Source organism: Lepidochelys olivacea, assembly GCF_965140295.1.
Source record: "Lepidochelys olivacea isolate rLepOli2 genome assembly, chromosome: 2".
NCBI lineage: Eukaryota > Metazoa > Chordata > Testudines > Cheloniidae > Lepidochelys > Lepidochelys olivacea.
Window position 1 is genome coordinate 184731314 of NC_140412.1, and position 21215 is coordinate 184752528.

The 21215-nt window shown below is 38.4% G+C and overlaps 1 protein-coding gene across 5 annotated transcripts in view; it reads left to right on the forward strand.

The window, feature by feature from the left end:
- The window catches only part of LRRFIP2 (LRR binding FLII interacting protein 2), a 140746-nt gene that overhangs the window by 28060 nt on the left and 91471 nt on the right, over positions 1 to 21215 (forward strand). For 4 of the 5 annotated variants that reach the window (XM_084620168.1, XM_084620169.1, XM_084620170.1 and 1 more), the window contains exon 3: positions 13335 to 13421. In XM_084620168.1, coding sequence (XP_084476294.1) covers positions 13335 to 13421 — 87 coding nt within the window. Of the gene's footprint in view, positions 1 to 13334; positions 13422 to 15179; positions 15231 to 19110; positions 19165 to 19259; positions 19305 to 21215 lie in introns of all 5 variants that reach the window. The other variant, XM_084620172.1, reaches the window with a different exon arrangement.

Below are 21215 nucleotides of genomic sequence, written 5' to 3' on the forward strand. Positions count from 1 at the left end.
AGAACTTTAATGTGATGTCAAAGTTCTTTACAAAAGTGGATAAGGCTATCCTCATTTTGCAGAAGGTAAAACTGGTACAACAAGATTAACTCGTGCAAGGTTACACAATGAACCAAGACTACAATGCTGATCGTTTGAGTCAAGTAGTCAACTTCTCGGTCTTCAATTTTGTAAGGGAGGTTAGTTGCACAGATTAAATGTCTAGGTAGTATCAAATTACTTAGGATGCTTAAAATCTTACTGAAAATTAGAACTTTGTGTTTTTACTTCTCTTGAATTTTGGATATAATTTTTGTGGAAAAATCACTTTTTGGTCAGGTTTTGACTGTTTTTAAGGAAAACTGGGAGTTCTGGATATCAGAAAGTAAATTTCCTAATTTTTTTATCTTTAATAGTGCAGTCTCTTGCCAGACTTCTAAAGGGGGCCTGTGCATATTTAAAGATCTATTGATAGACAGATTAATTGTTTGAATCCATTTGATTTCTCTAATTTGTGCAAGTCTGTCTGTGTTTGCATGCTGTGTTTACAGACAATTTACACAGCAGGGTTTTAAGTCAAAAAGTAACTGGTTGGATTATAAGATTTCCTGTACCCTTTTTTTCTGCTTTGAAAAGTGTCTTGTTAGAGCTGGCACTGATCTGAAACCATTTCAACTGAGTATGTAAAATATGTGAAATGTAGTCTTGGTGAGAGTTAATTAAATTAGGGCAGGCATTTTTATATGGTAGGCAATATAAATAGTTATAATTTGTTTGCCTCTTTATTCCTTCACCATTTGATGACTATTTTTGTCTTTAGATGTAGTGTAACCAAACTCTAAAAACATAATTATGCACCTATTCTTTTCTTTGATTTTGATAAACTAATCTGGAAATAGTGAATCATCTGCAGTTGTCATGTAAATCTCACAGATTACAGCAAAAGGAATTGTTATAAAATGAGGGTGTTGTCATGACCGAAGCCAGTAGATATTCTTTCACAACTATAGCACTCACCAAATTTTGAAAAGAAATTCAGCTAGTAGACCGAGTACTCAGCTTTTGGACTCAGCTTGTCTCCTTTCAACCTCTAACCCTGTGACTTCCTGTTGTGAGAAATTTTCATCCAACATGACAACACTGATTAAATTTGTGACAGCCTTTCAGCCAGGGTTCAATCCTTTAACATCTATGTACCAACCCTTAGGGGAATAATACAATGGCATGGGCTGTACTATCAATAATACATTGAAGACACAGTGATTGGACCCTGAATAAAGAGCAGCTGCTTTAAAATGAAACCCAGAAAGACCTAAGTGAGGTAAGAGGAGGCAAATTCCTCAGCGAGATGGAAAATGCTACCACTCTCCTCAATCAAGAACAAATGTCTGTTGGGAGTTATGCTGGATTTGTTAAGGACTATAGAGAAAGCAGCCATCGCTGGAAGTGCCTCTCTTTACCTCCAGCAAACAAGAAGGCTCAGTACATGCCTGTGAGACAAAATAAAAACAGCCATAGTAGTTAGAATTCATTCCCTGTTGGCTGGACTATTGCAACTTTTTCTCCTTTGGTCTAGATAAGAAACTTGAAGAAGCTGCAACTAATGCACAACACAGCTGCCTATCTCCTTAGCTAAATGTACCATATTAGTGCGCCACAACCTGTGCTACATCTCTTTTGCATTTTATTATAAGAAAACAATAGAAAAATGCAAAAAGAAAATGGTGGATAAGCAATATTTATGGACAGCCATAATAAACATGATTAATAAAAACAGATTGCTGTGGTCATATGTGAAATAATGGGACATACAACCTTTTTATATATGGTGAAAATTTACTGCAAATTCACTCTAGCTAATATCATAGAACCATAGGGTTAGAAGGGACCACAGAGGTCATGTAGTTTAACCCCCTGCCAAGATGCAGGATTTGTTGTGTCTAAACCGGTGGTGGGCCACATGCTGCCCATCAGTGTAATCTGATTGTGGGCCATGAGAAATTTTGCTGAGACATGGCCTCCAGTGGCCATGGTTCACCTGCCGCTTCCCGCAGCTCCCATTGGCCAAGAATGGCGAACTGCGGCCACTGGGAGCTTATTGGTTTGCATTCCATCCCTTTGATCATCTTTATCACTCACCTCTGGATCCTTTTCAGTTTCTCTACGTCCTTCCTATGCATTGGTGACCAAAATTGGACACCGTATTCCAGCTGAGGCCTAAGCAGCACCAAATAGAGCAGTACTATCACCTCCTGTGACTTGCATGCTATGCCTTTGTTAATACAACCTAAAATTGCATTTACTTTTTTTTTTTTGAAGCAGTGTCGCATTGCTGACTCATGTTGTGGTTGTGATCCACCACAACTCCAAGATCCTTCTCAGCAGTTATGCTGCCAAGCCAGTTTTCCCCATTCTGTGTTTGGGCATTTAGTTTTTCTTCCCTAAGTATAGAACCTTACATTTGCCTTTGTTGAATTTCATTTTGTTATCTATAGGCCAGTTCTCCAATTTATCAGGATCCCTCTGAATTTTAGCTCTATCCTTCAAAGTATTGTTGTCCCTCCCACCCCCCAGATTTGTGTCACCTGTAAACTTGATCATTATGCTTTCTATACCTATATCCAGGACACAGAGCCACAAAGTCTCACAGAAAGTTGGTGGGAATTAAATCTAGATTGCCAAACTTTAACTCCATTGCTTTAGCCTTAAGGATCATCCTTCCTCTGATATACTATTATGAAAGGACATATGGCTCATATGGACATATGGCTTTCCTGAATACGGCCCTCCAGGGGTGTTGTTACTTTAGCCTTTTTCGGGAGGGAAATCGCCACTGTTACACTACCACTGCTGTAGTCTTTCAGTGGTAGCAACCATGGAGGTGCTAGCATAGACAGGTGATTTTTGTGTCTCCATATCTTGCAGTGAAACTTGTCAAAAAGATAATCCTTAGGCAGGGCAGATTTTGATGTGCCCCGTTAAAAAATGGTTGTAATTTAATTTTGACCAAATTAGGACGGCTTGGAAATCACAGTGCATTGTTGAGTGACTGCACATGTAGTCTCTTGTTCATAACCATCTCTAAAGAGAAGAATCACAAGAATGATTTGAGGGCTGGAAAAAGTGTCATATAGTTATGACCTATAGCGTCATATAGAAACTTAGGGAGCTCAGTCTATTTAGCTTATTAAAGAGGTGATTTGATCACAGTCTAGAAGTACCTACAGGGACAAGATATCTGATTTTCGGGCACTTTTAATCTAGTCTGCAAAGGCACAAGATGATCTAAAACAGTGGTGGGCAACCTGCAGCCCATGGGCCTCATGCAGCCCATCAGGGTAATCCGCTGGTGCGTCGCAAGACAGTGTTTACATTGACCGTCTGCAGGCACGGCTGCCTGCAGCTCCCAGTGGCTGCGTTTCGCTGTTCCCGGCCAATAGGAGGTATGGGAAGTGGCATGGGCCGCAGGGACATGCTGGCCGCTGCTTCTTCCTGCAGCTCCCATTGGCCGGGAACGATGTTCGTAGAGGCATGCGCGAATGCAAAAATTTGGATCTGCATCCAGTCTGCACACCGCTCCCACAGCAGCGTGCTATCTCACAGTGCCTTTCAGGACAAGCATCTGTGTGCATGCGTATATACTGTGTAAGAAAGCTACATGGCTTAGTAAATGTGTACGCTATTGTTACATAAACATCTATCTTATTACTCAACAGACATCAGAACAAATAGCCTTTCATATTAAAAATAATGTAATAAATGTCTCAAGTCAGTAATACTCAATCACAAACTGAACTATAAAATAGTTTTGTTTTTTTTCTTCTTCTTCTTTTTCCTTTATGCTGCTTTTCCTGGTGAGGGTTGTGGCGGCAATATGGAAAGTAGGGAGGACCAGACATCCTTTTTCTCTACAGCGTGTTCCAGCTCCCCCTGAGGGATTCACCAGTCTTCCCAGGCCAGCTGGGAGATACAATCCCTCCAGCATGTCCTGGGTTGGCTTTGGGGCCTCCACCCAGTCGGATGTGCCCAGTAGAGTGCCAACAGAAGCCTCCCTGGGGGCATCCTTATCAGGTGCCCAAACCACCGCAACTGGCTCCTCTCGATCCAGAGGGGTAGCGGCTTTACTCCAAGGCCCACCCAAATAGCCGAGCTCTTCACCTGGTCTCAACCACCCTGCAGAGAAACTTCATTTCTGCCTTTTGTATCCACGATCTCGTCCTTTTGGTCATTACCCAAGTTCATGAACATAGGTGAGGATGGGGACACAGAGCAACTTGTAAACAGAGATCTTCATCAGAGAACTCAGCTCCTGCTTCACCAGCACGGATTGGTACAGCGCCCACATCACTGCCGCCACTGCACCAATCCGCCAGTTGATCTCGCTCTCTCTCTTGCCATCACTCATGAACAAGACCCATACATATTTGAACTCTTCAACCAAGGGTATCTGCCTATTTAGCTTGTGAGTTATAAAGTCATCCCACTTAAGAGCTCAGCAGTTTCCTTGCACCAGCCACCAGCTCTTTAGCTTAGGGTGGTTTTCCTCCTGTAGCATTTCATGTGTTGAGGAAATCAGATTTCTATCCAGATTCCTGGCCTTATCACTTAGGTTTAGCAGAATTTTCCCAACAGCAGGGATGTCAGGGGCTGAGAAGAGAATCTTAGCCTCCTTGTCATGTAACTGTCAGTCTCCAGGCTTCCTGCTCAACACTTCTTGCTGTGGTCTGCAGTATTCCATTGATGCCTCACTGAGGTCTCAATCAGTAAAGCTGTTTGCTGCATGTGGTGCAATATGTTACCAGTGATGTTGAGGGGGAAAAAATGCCATGAGTACTAGTGAGCTACTTGGGTTTTTTAATTGATCAGAGAGCCCTCTAGACTAGGGTATTCTATACGTCATCCAGTGTGAGTTGCTGATAAAGAGGTAACTATAGCTGATGATTCTGCAGGAACTCTATTAAGATGTTCAAAGTCTTGTGGTCAATGCTATCAATGAGCTTAGTATTCCACTTTTCTGTAAAAACGCCCTATATTCTGTCCCACTGCTCCTCGATTGTCTTAAGTATGAGTAGCTTGCTGTTCCATCATGTCTCTACATCTCCTTTCAGAGACTTTTGTAGTCTGCTTTGAAGTCCAGATCTCCTGAAGTAAGTAATGAGGTTTTGGCTTGTGTGTATCAGTTGCTTTACTGCTTCCTCTTTCTGGTTTCCCGGTTTGGTAATGTGCTCAATATGGTATTATAATGTGTGCTGATTGAGAAAGCCATACTGACTTACTTTGCAGAAGCAGCTGCTTCCCTTTCCAACTGACCTGATATGGCAATACTAAAGTCAGGTGAAGTTTCCTAAACTGCTTGGCTGCTTAAACTACAGCGATAGGAGCATGGGGATTTTTGCAGGTTGTCTTGATCTATCACCTCTCCTTTCTCTGTATATGGGGGTGGGGTCAGAGCAAATATTTAGTCTCTATAAGGAGGCAGACTTGGCCGTGTGTTTTGGTCTATATCACACTTCTCTCTTTTTGGGGGAGGCGGATTTTGTGTCTCTTGAAAGTACACGCAGGAATTTCATTATATTCGCATCCAATCCACGATCTGCAAACCAGGTGAACAATACAACTGCATCCGTGGATATAAAGCGGATATCCATGGATTTGCAGGGCTCTAGCTATTTGTCCAGGAATTTCTGAAAGCTAGGGATCAAGTTCCCATGATACCACTTTCTCTATCCCATAATGTAATGCATTCACCATTTTTTTTTAACACTCCGACAGTCCCATGCACCTTTTTTCGGTCTCTGTTTCTTTGGCAGAAACATGGGCCCAGTAGAGCTCAGTGCAATTATCATGAGCATTCCTAATACAGGACATACGCTTCTTCTGTGTTTGAAGAACTTGAAGGAGTACTACTACAACAGGGAGTGTGATGAGGAAGATTCAGTTCCTTTGGGCATTCATGGAGCAGCTCCAGTTGGTGGATTGCTGCTTCTGGGCCCGAGAAATGAGCACTGATTGGTGGGATTGCATCATAATGCATATTTGAGAATACAGCTGCAAAACTTTCAGATGCAAAAGCCCATTTTCTGGATCTGTGCGCCAAGCTTATCTCCGACCTTAAGCTCAGGCACACCAAACTGAGCTGCACTGATATTGGAGAAATGAGTGGCAATCACGCTCTGGAAGTTTGTAATACCAAATTGCTATCGGTCAGTGGGGGAATCAGTTTGGAGTTGGTAGATCCACAGTAGGGGCCAGTGTCATCCAAGCGTGTAGGGCCATTAAGTGTCTCCTGCTACACAGGGCTATGACTCTTGGTAATGTACAGAGAATAGTGGATAGATTTGCAGCATTGAGGTTCCCAAACCATGATGGAGCAATAGATGGCGCACACATCCCTATTCTGGCACCAGCCCACCTTGCTATTCAATACATCAACAAAGGGATTTTTTTTGCATAGTTATGCAAGCAATAGTAGTTCACTAAGGATGCTTCACTGATATTAATGTGGGCTAGTTAGGGAAGGGGCGTGATGCTTGCCTTTTTAAGAACACACGGCTTTTCAAAGAGCTGCATGCAGGAATATTCTTCCTCACCTGGTGCATTACCTTTAGCAATGTTGAAATGCCAGTAGTGGCTCTGGGGACCCAGCCTACTCCTTGCTCCCCTGGCTCATGAAACCATACATTGGCCACCTTGATAGTAGCAAAGAAAGATACAACTATTGGCTCAGCAGGTGCAAAAGAGCTGTGCTTTTGGTAGATTGAAGGGTCCCTAGTGTGGTTTACTCAGACTGGATGAGATCCAGTTTAGTATCAGCTAGCTGATTTATTGGAGTAGACTAGAGGGTTTTTCTTTACTCTGTCAAGCTTCCATCATAGGAGCTAGCAGCTTGTTGGCATCTGCTGTTTCCTGTCCACTCCTGCTGAGACTAGTTATGATTGGCTCTTTAACTGCTGGGACTCTGATGGAGAAAGGGGTGGAGGCACTTTTTGCTGGATACTTGAAGCTCTTGAAGGAGGGGAGAGGGTGGATTCTCTTTACTACACCAAGCTGGGAGTTTGTCACCAGCAGCTGCCTGGCATAGCTGCAGTTTCTCTTATGTTCTGTTACCGATAAGCCCCTTCCAAAGCACGGTGTGTATTAGAAAATTCGAACAGAGTCTCATAAATTTTAGAACAAGTTTTGGAAATTAAACTACAACATTTATTTGAGCAAAACTTAGATTAGGTGTTAACTCTTGTGGGCCATTAAAATGTGCAAAAATGCAAAGGACCAAAGGGTTACTTGTACTTAAAAGGGACATTTAAAGGTCAATTTAAAAATGAGACTTCAACCTAATTTTTTTTTATTTACTGATACCTGTAACAGTGACTTTTATAATTGAATAGACAAAATTGTATTCCCTGTTTTTCTCCATTTTTTACTTTATGCATTTGATAGCACACGGTGTATAGTCAGTTTCTCTTGTTTGTATTATTTTTTCCACACAGTAATAGGAGCCTTTCAAAAGGAAGATGGGAAATGGTTGCATGTAAAAACACAAAATTGGCAGGCGGATTCAAAGGCAAGCGAAATACCTGGAACTACTTTTAACACTTTTTTAAGATGATGTGATTTACAGTAGGCAATGTCCCTTTTTTGATTTCAAATTACACTAGAAAAATCAGAGCATTTCAAGTTCATGTGATATTCCAATCCTTTCTGCTTAGATCCATGCAGACGAATGTGTATTCTTAGAAAGAACATCAGTCACATAGCCAAATACAAGATATGAAAAATACTTTTTGAAAAAGGACATATACCCATTTTCCTTTGCAGATGATTTCTTATATTAGCTTTCAGATGTTAAAAAGAAAGCCTTACACATTTGCTTACCCTTCTGCACCACAGACTCACTTTGGTAGAACATTAATCCTTTAACTGTCTGTCTTAATAATAGGAGTACTTGTGGCACCTTAGAGACTAACCAATTTATTTGAGCATGAGCTGTAGCTCACGAAAGCTCATGCTCAAATAAATTGGTTAGTCTCTAAGGTGCCACAAGTACTCCTTTTCTTTTTGCGAATACAGACTAACACGGCTGTTACTCTGAAACCTGTCTTAATAATGTTTCTGGATTACCATAATCTTGTTTGGGCCTATGTGGTTATAGGGTATAAAAGCATGTTTGTGGATCACATTTTAAGGCAAGAATAAGAATTTCTTAATTAATCTAATTATTTGTATGATTTGTGATTCATCCAGTTTCCTCAGTGGATTCCTGATGCTGATAAGTAAGGATAAGATTTTGTCACGGAAGTCACAGATCCCGTGACTTTCAGAGACCCTCCGTAACATTTTCTGCTTCAGCCTTGGGGCAGCCAGGCTGAAGCTGTCAGGGACCCCTAAGCTGTTTAGTTCCTCCCCTGGTTGTTAGGCCCCCCCATTTATTTTTAGTAAAAACCCAGGTCATGGGCATCCATGAATTTTTGTCTGTTGCCCGCAACCTGTCCGTTTCTAAAAATAACGGTGACAAAATCTTTACCTTACTGATGAATTAAAGGAACAAATAATAAAAATGCAGAACAAAATAATCCTTATGTTAAGAAAATTGTTGAAGTGGCTGCAGATAGCTTGACTGGAATACCAAAAGTAAACATGTTGTTTTCAGTTGTTTTCAACTTTTAGAAAATTGGTACAGAGGAATTAGACATTGAAAAGAAGTTGCCATAGAGTAATCTTTCATTGGTTTTATTTGGGAAACCATTCTATACAGTAGACTCTCTGTTTCTGTGTTGCGTAACATCTTGGCTTTTGTTTTTTTGTGTGTATGTGTATTATACTAAAACAAGACTCCACTGTGTCTTCGTTGGTTTTAATCTGTTTATTTACCACCTGGTAAAAGTCATCTACAAACAGTGATGAGATTGATGGTATTCTTTCAAACTGTGTTTTTCATTCTGACAAAATAAGATGAGACATTAGATTGTTCTGATCTTAATAATAGGATTGCTCCAGTCCTTTCTTGCAGGCTTTTATCAGCAATTTAAATAGTTACAATGTTGGCATTAAAATTTGGCTTCAGAATGGTCACACCCTTAGCATAGGGGTAGTTCATACTTAAGTTAGAGCTGTTGTTTTGAGGCTGCTAGCAGACCAAGGCAGACTTCAATTTTATAACCATAAGGGCTAGAGACTTCTTTTTTTATAAAAAAGCTTACGCCTTGTCTACATGAAATCTTGCGTTTGTGGTAAGCTGAGGTGTGAATGTAGCCTGCTGTGGACTGACCGTGTGAACCCTGCTGGCGTGCATTAACAGTTCGTTAAAACTGTTAATGCACATCAGCAGGGTCCACAGGGACAGTTAGTCTGCAGCCGTCTAGTGCAGTGTAGATTCACATCCTGGCTTGCCGTAAACTAAATGTTCATGTGGATAAATCCTAAGATTTTGGATCACAAGGTGCAGCCAGTAGACTAAAGTAAAAGCTCATTGAGCATACACTCAGCTTTAGTGTTTAGTAATTTTGTAATAAATAGTTTGCAAAACAAAAAAACCTTGTTTTTTCATTGCCTGAACCATTGTGAACATAGCTCTGTTGTGTTTATCAGTTCACTTGCTGTCAGCCCCATTAGACTGTTCCATGCTTTCTTTTTCACAATGGCTTTTGAGTTTGTGGATTCTTGTAGAGACATGATCAAGACCTTTGAGAGTATAGGCTTTTAAACTTGATTTCCTTGCAATATCACCATGTTGATCACTGACAATATTCAGTGATGTCAGTGATTGAATTAAAATAATAATTCTGACAAATGTTTGCCTTAACTACTAAAACCTGAAAGGATTGGGAGGTCAGCTTTAAACTCTTTTATGATTGAGTTGGTTCTTAATACCCATTTCACTAATACTGGTTTGGGGGTTTAGTACTAACGGGCTCTTACCCACTCAACAAAAGTGGCCGTGAATGTTTAACAAATGGAGCATTTATGTCTAAAAACCCTCTTAGATGCAGGAAATATCACCAGGAAAATCTGCATGATGAAATGGAAGAGATTCTCTATTTGACCTTCCTGAAAAGGAACCATGAAAAGTCTTCCATCTGTTCAGTTTTGGTCTCTTTACTGTCCCTTAAACAGTTTGAACTTTCATTGAGCTGTCTCATTCCATCCGGCTGCCATCTTGGTATTTCTTTCTCCGGTATAGGACTTATCTTTGTTGATCCTAGAGTCATCGGGTTTCTGAAAGGCATTGTCCATATAGTTCCTCTGACACATGAGCCACATCCTCTTCTGTCATGGGATTTGATCTTCCACTAATGAAGCTTATGGAGCCTTCATCTGAACTCCTGTCTGACTTTTCTTTGAACTGTCACTTTGTGAAAATGGTGTTCTTCCCAACTGTAACATCTGCATGGAGGGTTAGTGAAATCCAAGCCTTGATGGCTGACCCTTACCCTCACCACAGTGTTCCCTTTCACAGTTTCATAAGGATAAAGTGGTCCTATGTCCCAATCCTAAACTCCTTATTAGAGTGATCTAACTTCCATCTCAGGCTATAAATTTGTATTTTTCTCTGACCTCATTCACATCCTGATGTCAGGTGACGCGCTCTAGAATTGAAGAAAAGGCCCTTTAATTATTTAAATATTATCAATTTGTAAGTCTCCTTAAGAATTTCTGGCATGTGGGGTAAATCCAGGGGTTAGTCTGTCCTTCAGAAGTTTGTCTGAATGGATTTAAGTAAACATACTAATTTGTTATGCCTTGGTGGGTGTTCAGCCATCTGAAAATATCAGAACACATGCCACCAAGTCCAGAGGTGCCTTGGTTGCATGCCTTAGTTGGGAAACTAAGTTGATTGATTGCATGCCTTAGTAATGTTTCCATCACTGTCATTTTGTAGTCTGTTAATTCAGGATTTACCTATACACAATCTGATACAGCATTATTCTTCAGGCAATTGTAATTCTTCAGATTATAGTTCATACTCCTCACCCACCTTCTCAATTTCTTCAGAATCTTGATATTGATTCTTGAATTAGTGGAAGGAACTCAGTGACGTTTGTGGCCTTGCCCCTTTTTCAGTCTTCAGATTTTGGCAAGTCACATGAGGATGTTTGCGCATGTGACTTTCTCAGCTAAAATTTATAAATTAGTGCTCTAGGGAACTATGTCTTCTAAAAATGGGTTTCCATATAGGTAGTTGTCTTGAAGAACCAGTTACCAACTTCACCCAGAGAGATCTGTGTCTTGGAGAATCCATCTTCTGAATTTGCCAAATGGATTTACAGCATTAAGAGGCTCTGAGAATAAGTTGCATGAACATAAAATATCTGGTGTCTACAACTTTCAGACTAGTTGATTCAATAATAGTCCATAAGATTTGAGATGTGTTGGGTGGTAGTGCTGTCACTTGATTTCTGGAAGATGTCAGCTTCAGATGTAGAAGGAAGCTTGGAGTTGAGGGCAAGGGGAAATTTGATGGATACTTTCATGTATACCCCTGTGAACAAATAACTTTGCACAGCTGAACCCATATGGAGTAAAGGTCACCTAAACACCATTTCCCAAAAATAACCCTGTCCTGCTCAGATCATATAGCTGCACTCAGCAACATTCTCTATTGGTGTTTCCTTTATAAATCACTTTTCTGGTGTTTATAACCCACCCAAAAAGAGAGGTGCACCATTTTTTTTCCCCTTCAGCATTCTGAAAAATTACATTTTGAGCCCTTAACTTGCATACATTGTCTTTAATCTTTATTAAAACGTGTACAAGTCACCTCTTTATTTACAAGTATATATAATTTTCCAGCTTGCTGTGACTCTGTAAAGGTTTATCCAATAATAATTTACATCTTGTTTTTACACTTGCCTACATTTAGAAGAACTTGAAGATCTGACGTTTAAGACAAAATGTTTAATGAACCCAAAACTCGTATTAATTTATATTAATGTTAAAACCACACATATTAGTGTGAAATGAGATTGTCCTGCATCTGTTTGATGTTACAAATAGGGTGTCTTGTAAGCAAAATAGTGACTACTGCATGGTAACTACTGGTATTTTTATGCCATTTACAGGGGAAAGAGCTAACTGTTTTTCTATAAAATCCCTTGGAAACTTCGGAGGTTTTTTTAATTTTAAAGAGCAAGTTTAATGTTAAGTGGTGTGGAAGAGGTGGGGGGCTGGAGAGACAGTAAAATTAGAGTGGGAATAAAATGTTAACAACAGATTAATTTGGTTTGAGGCATTTCATATTTACCTCATTCCCTTCATGGAATGAATGATAGCTTTTATTATTCAGCTTTAAATTGTTAGTTATTTCTTAAATGCTACATTTTGATATATGAAGGAACTTAATTTTTATTACTAGAAATCCCAGCCATATCATTAGTTGTCTGATACAATTAATTACCTATTTTCATTTCCTAATAAGTAATTAACTGTACATTAAACAATTAATGATATGGCTGGGATTTCTAGTGGTGATAAACCTGGCATACAATAAGTGGCTTAATTATTTAAAAAATTAAGAATAATTTTTTTCATGTTACTGTCCAACAATGTGAGAAATTTGAACTTTGATTTCTGCTCCTAAGCCTCTAGCTTCCTGAAGATCAATACTTCATTCATTGACCCTTCTGGCTAAATCAGAAGTGGCATTAAGTGTCTGAAAAAGACCCCATTCCTCCTCTGGAATCATGCTACAGTGTATTGTCCATAAGGGTAAGGAATAAAATAGAGAAAAATGAGGATTTAATTTAGGGCTCCAGCAGGGACACTCATCTTGTGCCTTTTTCGTCCAAGAATTTTCCATTTTTCAATAATAGTTGACTTTGGTAATTTCCCCCTAAATATTAAGCTTTGTTTTTATAAATCCTTCCAAATGAGATTTGGGCTTTGGCCTATGGTATGCATCTGTTGTAAGGTCTTTAAATTGTGTTTGTTACTGCTTATGTTTTAACTCAAAACATTGCTAACTTGGGCCTTTGGTTTGGCAAACACATTTGTGCTTAATGCTATGCATGTGAAAAGTCTTATTGAAGGCAATAGAACTATTCATGTGTATAAAACTAAAATCTGTTAGTGTTTGTAGGCTTAGGCCTTTATCAACACTTGCTTTCAGTTGTAACTCTTTTGCCTGGTAATGGCATCTTTAAAAATTCCAATATGTACTCATTTTTGTGGTTTTGTTCTTGCCCTTACAACTGCTGCTTGCTGTCAAATTGATTTTTTTTTTAAAATATGTACAAGCTGTTCATTAGAATCAGGATCTGTTTTTGTGGAGAAAGTATTGAATCAGGTATTCAAATACATTTTACAAAGCTAAGTGGTTAAAAAGCTGCCTGACTTTTTTATTACTTTCAATTAATTTATAGGCAGAAGCAAGGCTTGCAGCCAAACGGGCTGCTCGAGCAGAAGCAAGAGATATACGTATGAGAGAACTGGAACGACAACAGAAAGAGGTAATGTTGATTTTGCTATGCTTTATTATTTGGTACTAAACTTCTTAACAAACTGCTTTGTATTATGTTTCTTAAGAAAAGTTATTTATATTTCTCAGTATAGTACAGCCATATATCAGCATTTCCTGCATAGGGTAGCCATTACTATAGCTTTTTCCAGTATAGTGTTGGAATTCAAATGAGTAATTTGCTCCATTCCTATCTCTGCACATGTGTGGATAGCACTGCATGTATATAGTCATATTAAAATGTTAATTTTAAACTTCATTAATAACAAAGGACACTAAATCAAAAAGGGCATCAGCTATTTAAATATGACTGTAACACTTCTGCTTACCATACGACTACAAAAATACCTTTTGAAACTTATTGACAGGTTTCAGAGTAACAGCCGTGTTAGTCTGTATTCGCAAAAAGAAAAGGAGTACTTGTGGCACCTTAGAGACTAACCAATTTATTTGAGCATGAGCTTTCGTGAGCTACAGCTTATGTCTTTTCTAATTTGGCCTGGGACTCCAGTCGTTGGAATGTTTTTGTAATAAACAGCAGTTTTATATAATATAACTTTAACAAATGCAATAAATTGCTTAAAAACAAAACTGCTCAAAGACATAGACTCACCTAAATGTTTTGCTTTGAAAATGGACTGTTGTCCTTTTAACTTTATAATTTATTTTCAGTAAACAGTACATAGCGCAAAAGCCAGTGCCCATGTAACTAATTTTGAGTAGACAAGAAGGCTATTTTAATGCTTTAATTAAAGGAACATCTTTAATTTGAAATCCAGACAGTTTTATAAAATGAATTTAAAAATAATTTAAAATACCAAACCTACCCCTGTGTCAGCTGACAGTTCATGTTGTTTTACGTTTTTAAGATGTTTTCTGTCTCTACTGTTGCTGTGGAAAACCCACTAGGTAAGCAGGGGTATCTGAGAGATTGCACCGAAAATGCTGTCAATTGCTCAAAGTAAACAAACTGAAATAGCAGAGAAAATATTTTTTTCTCTAATCTTATTTATAATAATCCTGGTGATTACCTGTAAAAATAAGTCACACTTCTGTCTGAATTTTTTTCCAAGTTGATGGTGTTCTGTTAAACATGAAAAGAACAAATCTGCAACCATGGTACTCGTCTGAGTAATCTGTACAAGAGCATTTGGACATAAGATAAACAGTTAATTGAAAAGTTTTTTTTAACAGGACTCCATGTTTAGGATGAAAAACCTTAATGGGTATCATGGGAACATTAATTAAAACTGATACATAGACTGTGGTGAAATAGTCTTTTCACTTAACATACTTGTGGGATAGTATGCCTCTTGGCCCTAGTGAAGTGAATTGGAGTTTTCCCTTTGACTGCAACGAAACCAGGATTTCATCCCTCCCTCTCTGTTAAACAATAAACACACGAGCCAGTTCTGTAGACTATTCTGATATTCTTGCATTTATAATAATAAAAATGACATTCACTTGAAATATGAATTAAAAAATGGCAGTCTCTCTTAAATTCTTCCATAGTGTTGTGAGAATTTGACAATTTGGTGTGATGGTATGGAGTGAATTAGAAATCAAGGCAGAATGTCTTAATGAACTTTTTTAATATTTGGCTTTAATTATTCTAATTGTGTTACCTAAAATAAATTTAAGATCTGATATTCTGTGGACAATTACATGCGACACTGAATTGTAAATTGTACAAGATGATGTAATCTCTATGATGCCTGTTCTGTATTAATTTTTTTTAAACATTTTGTAGCTTTCTCATCGCTCATATGATAGAAAATGGGGACGTATCCAAAAGTGGATGGTAGGCCAGGACTGCCTGTTGTGCATGTTTACGCTTGCAGAATTAACATAGACTTGGAGGGAATAAATTACTAATGGTTTGCAAAGTGTGAACACATTTTATGACTAATGGGGGGGGAAATCATTACATAAGGTCACATATAGGACATGGTACAGAGGCAAAAAACATTGGAAGTGTGCCATTTTCTCTTTCACAGTGAGTTTGCATTCAGAATGGAATTAAAGTAGCTTTATGTTGGCAAAGGCTTATTTTTAAAATTGTAAATGTTTCTATGTTAACTTACTTCCACAGCCTGCCTTATTCTATATTCTTCTTTGATTAGACTGGCAGGTGTTGTCTTCCACAGATGATCCAGGCTATCTTTCAGTGGCTAATACTTTCTTTAAACAAAACAAAAAGTCAGTTTAAAATTGATATACTATAACCTCCAACTTTTCTTTTCGTCTTTAAAAATATGAGGCGGGGGCAGGCAGTGGCAGCTTACTCTTGCATTCTGGATTCCAAACTTCCAGTTGATTCCAGCGGAACTTTGGGGTGAAAACAAATGCAAGACTGGTTCCTCTACGTGGGATGGCATGGAGATAACAGAGTTGAAATTAGAGCACAGTGCCCCTCAGTCTGTTTACGTTTATTCAGCTGTATAATTAGAGAGCTGTTTTCACAAATTTGTAGGCCTATCTTTGCTTTTCTAAAAGCAAAATTCAGATATGATTCTATAGAGAAGTCAATTCTATAGAAATGTCTTCTAGTTTTCAGAGGGTTAAATCTTCACATTTTTATGCTAACACTTACAAATTGAGCCTATAGTTAGAAGGAATGAATTTTTTTTAAACACTCCAAATTGCATTTAATCCATTTAACAAGGAAAACTGAAACGTGTTCAGGCATTTAAGTTTTTAATATATTTCTCTAGAATAAAAAAAAAAAAAACCCTGCGGAACGTAAAGGTCTAAGAGCATGAACATTGTTTTTTATTTTTGGATTGATTGTAACCTATTAATAAAAATTGCTATCCTATTAATGTTCAAAACATACTTCTCCAAATGCCATGTTGATTTCCCCCCCCCCCCAGTTTGTTACATGCTTAATACTGAAATAATGCATGGGATGGGTTTTGGGGAGGAAAAGGAAGTTACCTTTATCAAGTCAGAAGAAATATTTTTTTAAAACTTTGATTAGCTTCCAAAGGTCAAACAATTTTGTAGCTAGGGATTTGCTCTATTTGATTGTTGGCATATTGTAACCATATCATTTGGCTTCTATGCATTGTAATTCCAAAGTTGATTTACAAACTAAATATCACACTGACTTCATAGCCTGCTGAAATTGCAACTGAATCAGCCTACCTAATTTTACTTTTACTTTTATCTTGTCAATTCCTCCACAAACTGTTTATTTAAAAAGCAGTTATCTCAGGGTCCAAGTGCTTATTATTCATTATTGTTCAATTTATTTGTTAGGGTTTGTCTTCACTGGAGAGTTAACTTGAGGTATAACTCCAGTGCAACCCCATCTCTACACACACAAATCCTTAAATTGAGTGTGGTGCTGCTATTAATGAGAGTTGCCTAGCCTATCCAGGGGTATAAGACTTCATTTAGAGTTAGTACACCTCACCAACTGCTAATACAATCACTCTGTGCAGCTCAAGTGTTGTTTTTGCAGTGTGGCCACTCACTTGAGTTAATGCCTCTCTAGTTAACCTAGCTCAAGTGTAGATAATCAAAGTTAACTGCAGTGATGACATAGCCTTAAACACCAACAGTGTACTTGTGATGCCATACCAACTCTTTGTCATCTCCGGTCTCACGCTAGGGTGAGTGTGTGTAGATTTCCATTTTTGTTCCACTGTGTGATGGCCTGCCTTATCCTGAGAATTTGGTCTAGTCCAGTGGTTCTCAAGCTTTTGTACTGGTCACCCCTTTCACATAGCAAGCCTCTGAGTGCGACCCCCCCCCTATAAATTAAAAACACTTTTAAATATATTTAACACCGTTATAAATGCTGGAGGCAAAGCTGGGTCTGGGGTGGAGGCTGACAGCTCATGACCCCCCCATGTAATAAACTTGCGACAAACTGGGGGTCAGTACCCCCAGTTTGAGAACCCCTGGTCTAGTCCCTCAAAGGAGGATCAGGTTGTTAGTTGGTTGCTGGACACCTGGTTGGTGTCTCTTGCCCAGTGATACGGGACCTTCAGTGTCTTGATTTTTTTTTGGTCTCTGCATTGACAGGCGTTTGAGTGGATTTCATTCTCCCTTCGATTCTTAGCCATCTGCTTAACTTTCTGTTGCCTTTAAGTAGAATTCAGATCTGCCTAAATGCCTTCCTTGCTTTCGATCATAAGCCAGGCTGTTAGACGAAGCATACATCCTAAACACCTACCCTTTTAAAATGGAGAATCATTTATGGTAACTAGCAGAAATGATCACCAGCTTCAACAATCTGCCTGCAGTAGACACTGCAGTGTTCACTAAGTCCTGTGATTGAGAGTGCTGACTGCTTTACAGTTGCTTGACATTTCTTGGTTATGTAGGCAGGATAGCCTTTTGTGATGGGTTATATAGAGGTAAAAATTGCCACACAATGCCCAAGAACATGTGGGTTAATGCCCTCTGGAATATATTACTGCAGTGCTCCAGGAAAAGGAATGTTAGTCAACAGTTGCACAAGCATAGTTGGGGGAGTTTTCTGTATTCACCAAAATAAGTGTTGTGAATCCTTAAGGAATGCAACCATTTGCCAATCTTGGCTGCTTCCAAGGGCAGGCCACTTTTAGCCACAAAGGTTACTTATTATGTATTATCCATTTTGAATGTGGGCACAAATCATTTTTGGAGTCAACCACGTGGTTGAAAGTGGTTGAAAACTTGGCTAAAAGTGTAGTATGACTGAGGGACCCTAAGTCCCAAACTAATATCACCTCTATGTACAGTCTAAAAGGTGTTGCTGCAGTGGACCCTTTCTTTACCCTGTTGATAGGTGAGGTCTGACTGCTAGCACTTTGTGACCTTTTGAGAGGTGGAAGACTGGGGAGGACAACAATTTTTTTTGACAACAAGTGGGTCCAGTTCAAATGTGAAGTTTATATTGAATGGTTTAAATTGAGACAGAATTTCGTAGTGTATTTATTCCCTGTAACTAAATATTTTTTATGTTTAAGATGCTTCTGGCAATTAAAACAATAGTTTTTTCCCCTCTATTTTTGTTCCCAGTTTTCTCACAAAGCTTCCCTTATTTCTAGGTTATAGTAAACCCTCCCCAATCCTTCAATTGAAGAAAGTATCTTGGGGTATCTCAGCTGCAGACTTCTCCAAAGTCAGGCAAGGCCAGGGGAATTAAAGGATCAGGAGCTCCCAAATGAAAAATGTATAGCTTACAGGGTATAATCACACTTTAATTTTGGTTGCTACCCCTAGCAGAAAGTTAATCTTGGTGACAGTGGGACAGAGGTATCTTTATCTGGGCTAAAGTAACTTTGGAATCAACTTTCAGATTCTTGTTTTGACAAACTTCTCTGGAGTATAATTCTTGGGTTTCTTTCGTTTTTAGTCTTTAATGAGATTCTTCTACATTTGTTCTAGATATATCATTTTTTTTCTGCCCAACCAGCAAAAGATTGTCCATTTTTTACTTTTAATTAAATAATACGTCACCTCAGCTGCATTTTCTTAACAACATAGTGTGGTAGACACCTGCCTTCGAGTCAAAATGAAATGAAAGCAATGTTCATCTGATGTGAATGCATTCACTTGCTTCAGTTGATTTCCCAAACACTTACCTGTGTGCAAAATAAGTACTGCATGCTCTTCCGTTTGCTTACTTTTATTTTGTTCATCTTTTTTTTTTCATTAAATAACTTTCTACATTTCTTCTTTCTCAGGAAGATTCAGAGAGGGCCAGGTATTCTCTCCGTTCTAGTCATCGTTCCTATCTGGTTTGTGCTAATCTATAAACTCTCCCTTCTCCCTGCTAGGCCTTACTTTAACAAACAAACATTTAACTTCATTTTGCTTTCATTTTTGTTATCAGGGAGCGGATGACTTGGTGTGTGCTCGAAATATTGGCAGTCATAGGGTTAGTACATAGTTTGTGTGAACTTTGATACTACATGCAACTTATCTATTTTAATCAATATAAATGGGGCAGTGTGTTCACGTCAACATTTTAATTGTATTTTATATCAGTTTATCTGAATCTCTTAATAAATCTTTAAAATCTCGTGGTGTTTGTACTATGAGATACCTTGATTTTTTTCCCCCTAAACACTTTTTTGTTTGTACTATAATTTAGTTGCTTAAAATAATTAACTTCATGTGAGTTTGGAAATAAGCCCTAAAACATAAGTAGTTCAGATTTTGATTACATGGAATAATTTTACTTCCATTGGAAGCAAACTTAAAAAAAAAAAAAATCACATACTTAGTGTTAGTACATGTACAGTACAACTTTTAAATAGACTGTATTTAAAACTTAGGTCAAGTCATTGTACTTGCGTCACTTGTTCTTCTACCAAACAAGTGCTGAGAATAAGATTGCATAGTCATGTACATGCATGTTACCTGCACATTAAGATATTTCAAGCTGTCTGTAGCTGCTAGGACTCATCACCTGTGCACTGAGGTCAGATTGGAAGCTGGCTCTTGATAATTGCTTAGAATGCTTTGTTTAGGTTGGTAGTGCTTTTGAAAGAAAAGTGGATCTAAAAATGTTTCTCCTTGTTCCCTTGCCTCTTCCTTCCCAAATTTTCTCTTCTCTTTGCTGCTTTTCTACTTTCTTTTTCTCCCAGTTCCCCCCCTCTTCCTTTCTTGTTCATTGTTTCCCTTCCATTTCCCTTCCACTTCCCTCTCACCTTCTCTTCCTCTACCCTAAGAGTTGCTTCCCTCTCTTCTATCTCTACTCACTTCTTACCGCTCAAATCTACTTCTTTACTCTTGCATTTCTCTCTCCTCCTTTCCTATGGTGGCTTTTCTTTCATACTTAAGAGAGAGATCTGTGTGATTCCTATGTTCTGTTTTTTCCACTCTTGCAGAAGTTGAGAATATGCAGTCTTAAGTTACTTCATTATTCCGTTTTAGCAGCAGCCCACCCAAAAGAGACTTGCAAGCTCTCTGTTCACTGGCTTCATCCCCATAGAGTACAATTTTGTAATGATGGTGTGAGTGTGGCAGTTCACCAACATCTACAGCTCCTTTCCTTCAATCTGTTTCCCTTTCCTTGACCATCCTCCCCCTGCACCCTCCCAGTCTTATGATAGACTTCCCCCGCAGGCTCAGACAAAAGCAGGACGGGCAATGTTTAGAGCTGAAAATCAGTTCTCCACCAGAGCATTTTGTATCTTAAAGTAAATAAATGTTGAGCTTTTCTTATTTCTAGTAATACTGTGAAGATCCTTAAGTATGATTCACCTCAGTAGTAACATTAAATAATTTATCTATTTGCTTTTCTGTTTCCATCACTCCATAAGAGAGAAGAGTTCTAGAAAACTGAAAGAGGAACATTGTAATGTCAATATTAAGGGAGTGAAATGGCTAATTACGGACTAATGGTTAACTTCAATCTCAGGAAACTTTTTTTTTTTTAAAGCAACTTACTGTGTGGACAGAACTGGAACATAAGAAATTGTCAATGTGAGTTTACAAAGAACAGATCTTGTCCAAGAAAGTTGACGTTTTTCAAAAATGACTAAAAGTTTACTAATGAGAAAGTGATAACTGTGTGCTCTGTGGTAAATGGATTTTAGTCAACCATTTGATAAAGTATTGGTGCAGTATACATTGATACGCCTGTTTTCCATCTATTACTCATAATAGATCTATCTATCTATCTCTACGTGTGTGTGTGTGTGTGTGTGTAAATGTAATTACAGAAATTCTGTACAAAAGACGCTTGGCAGAATTTGATTTTTACTTTTCATAATTTCAATAGATAACTATTTTAAAACTGTTTTTCTAGTTTTATCCATTTCAGTGTTCACACTTGCATACT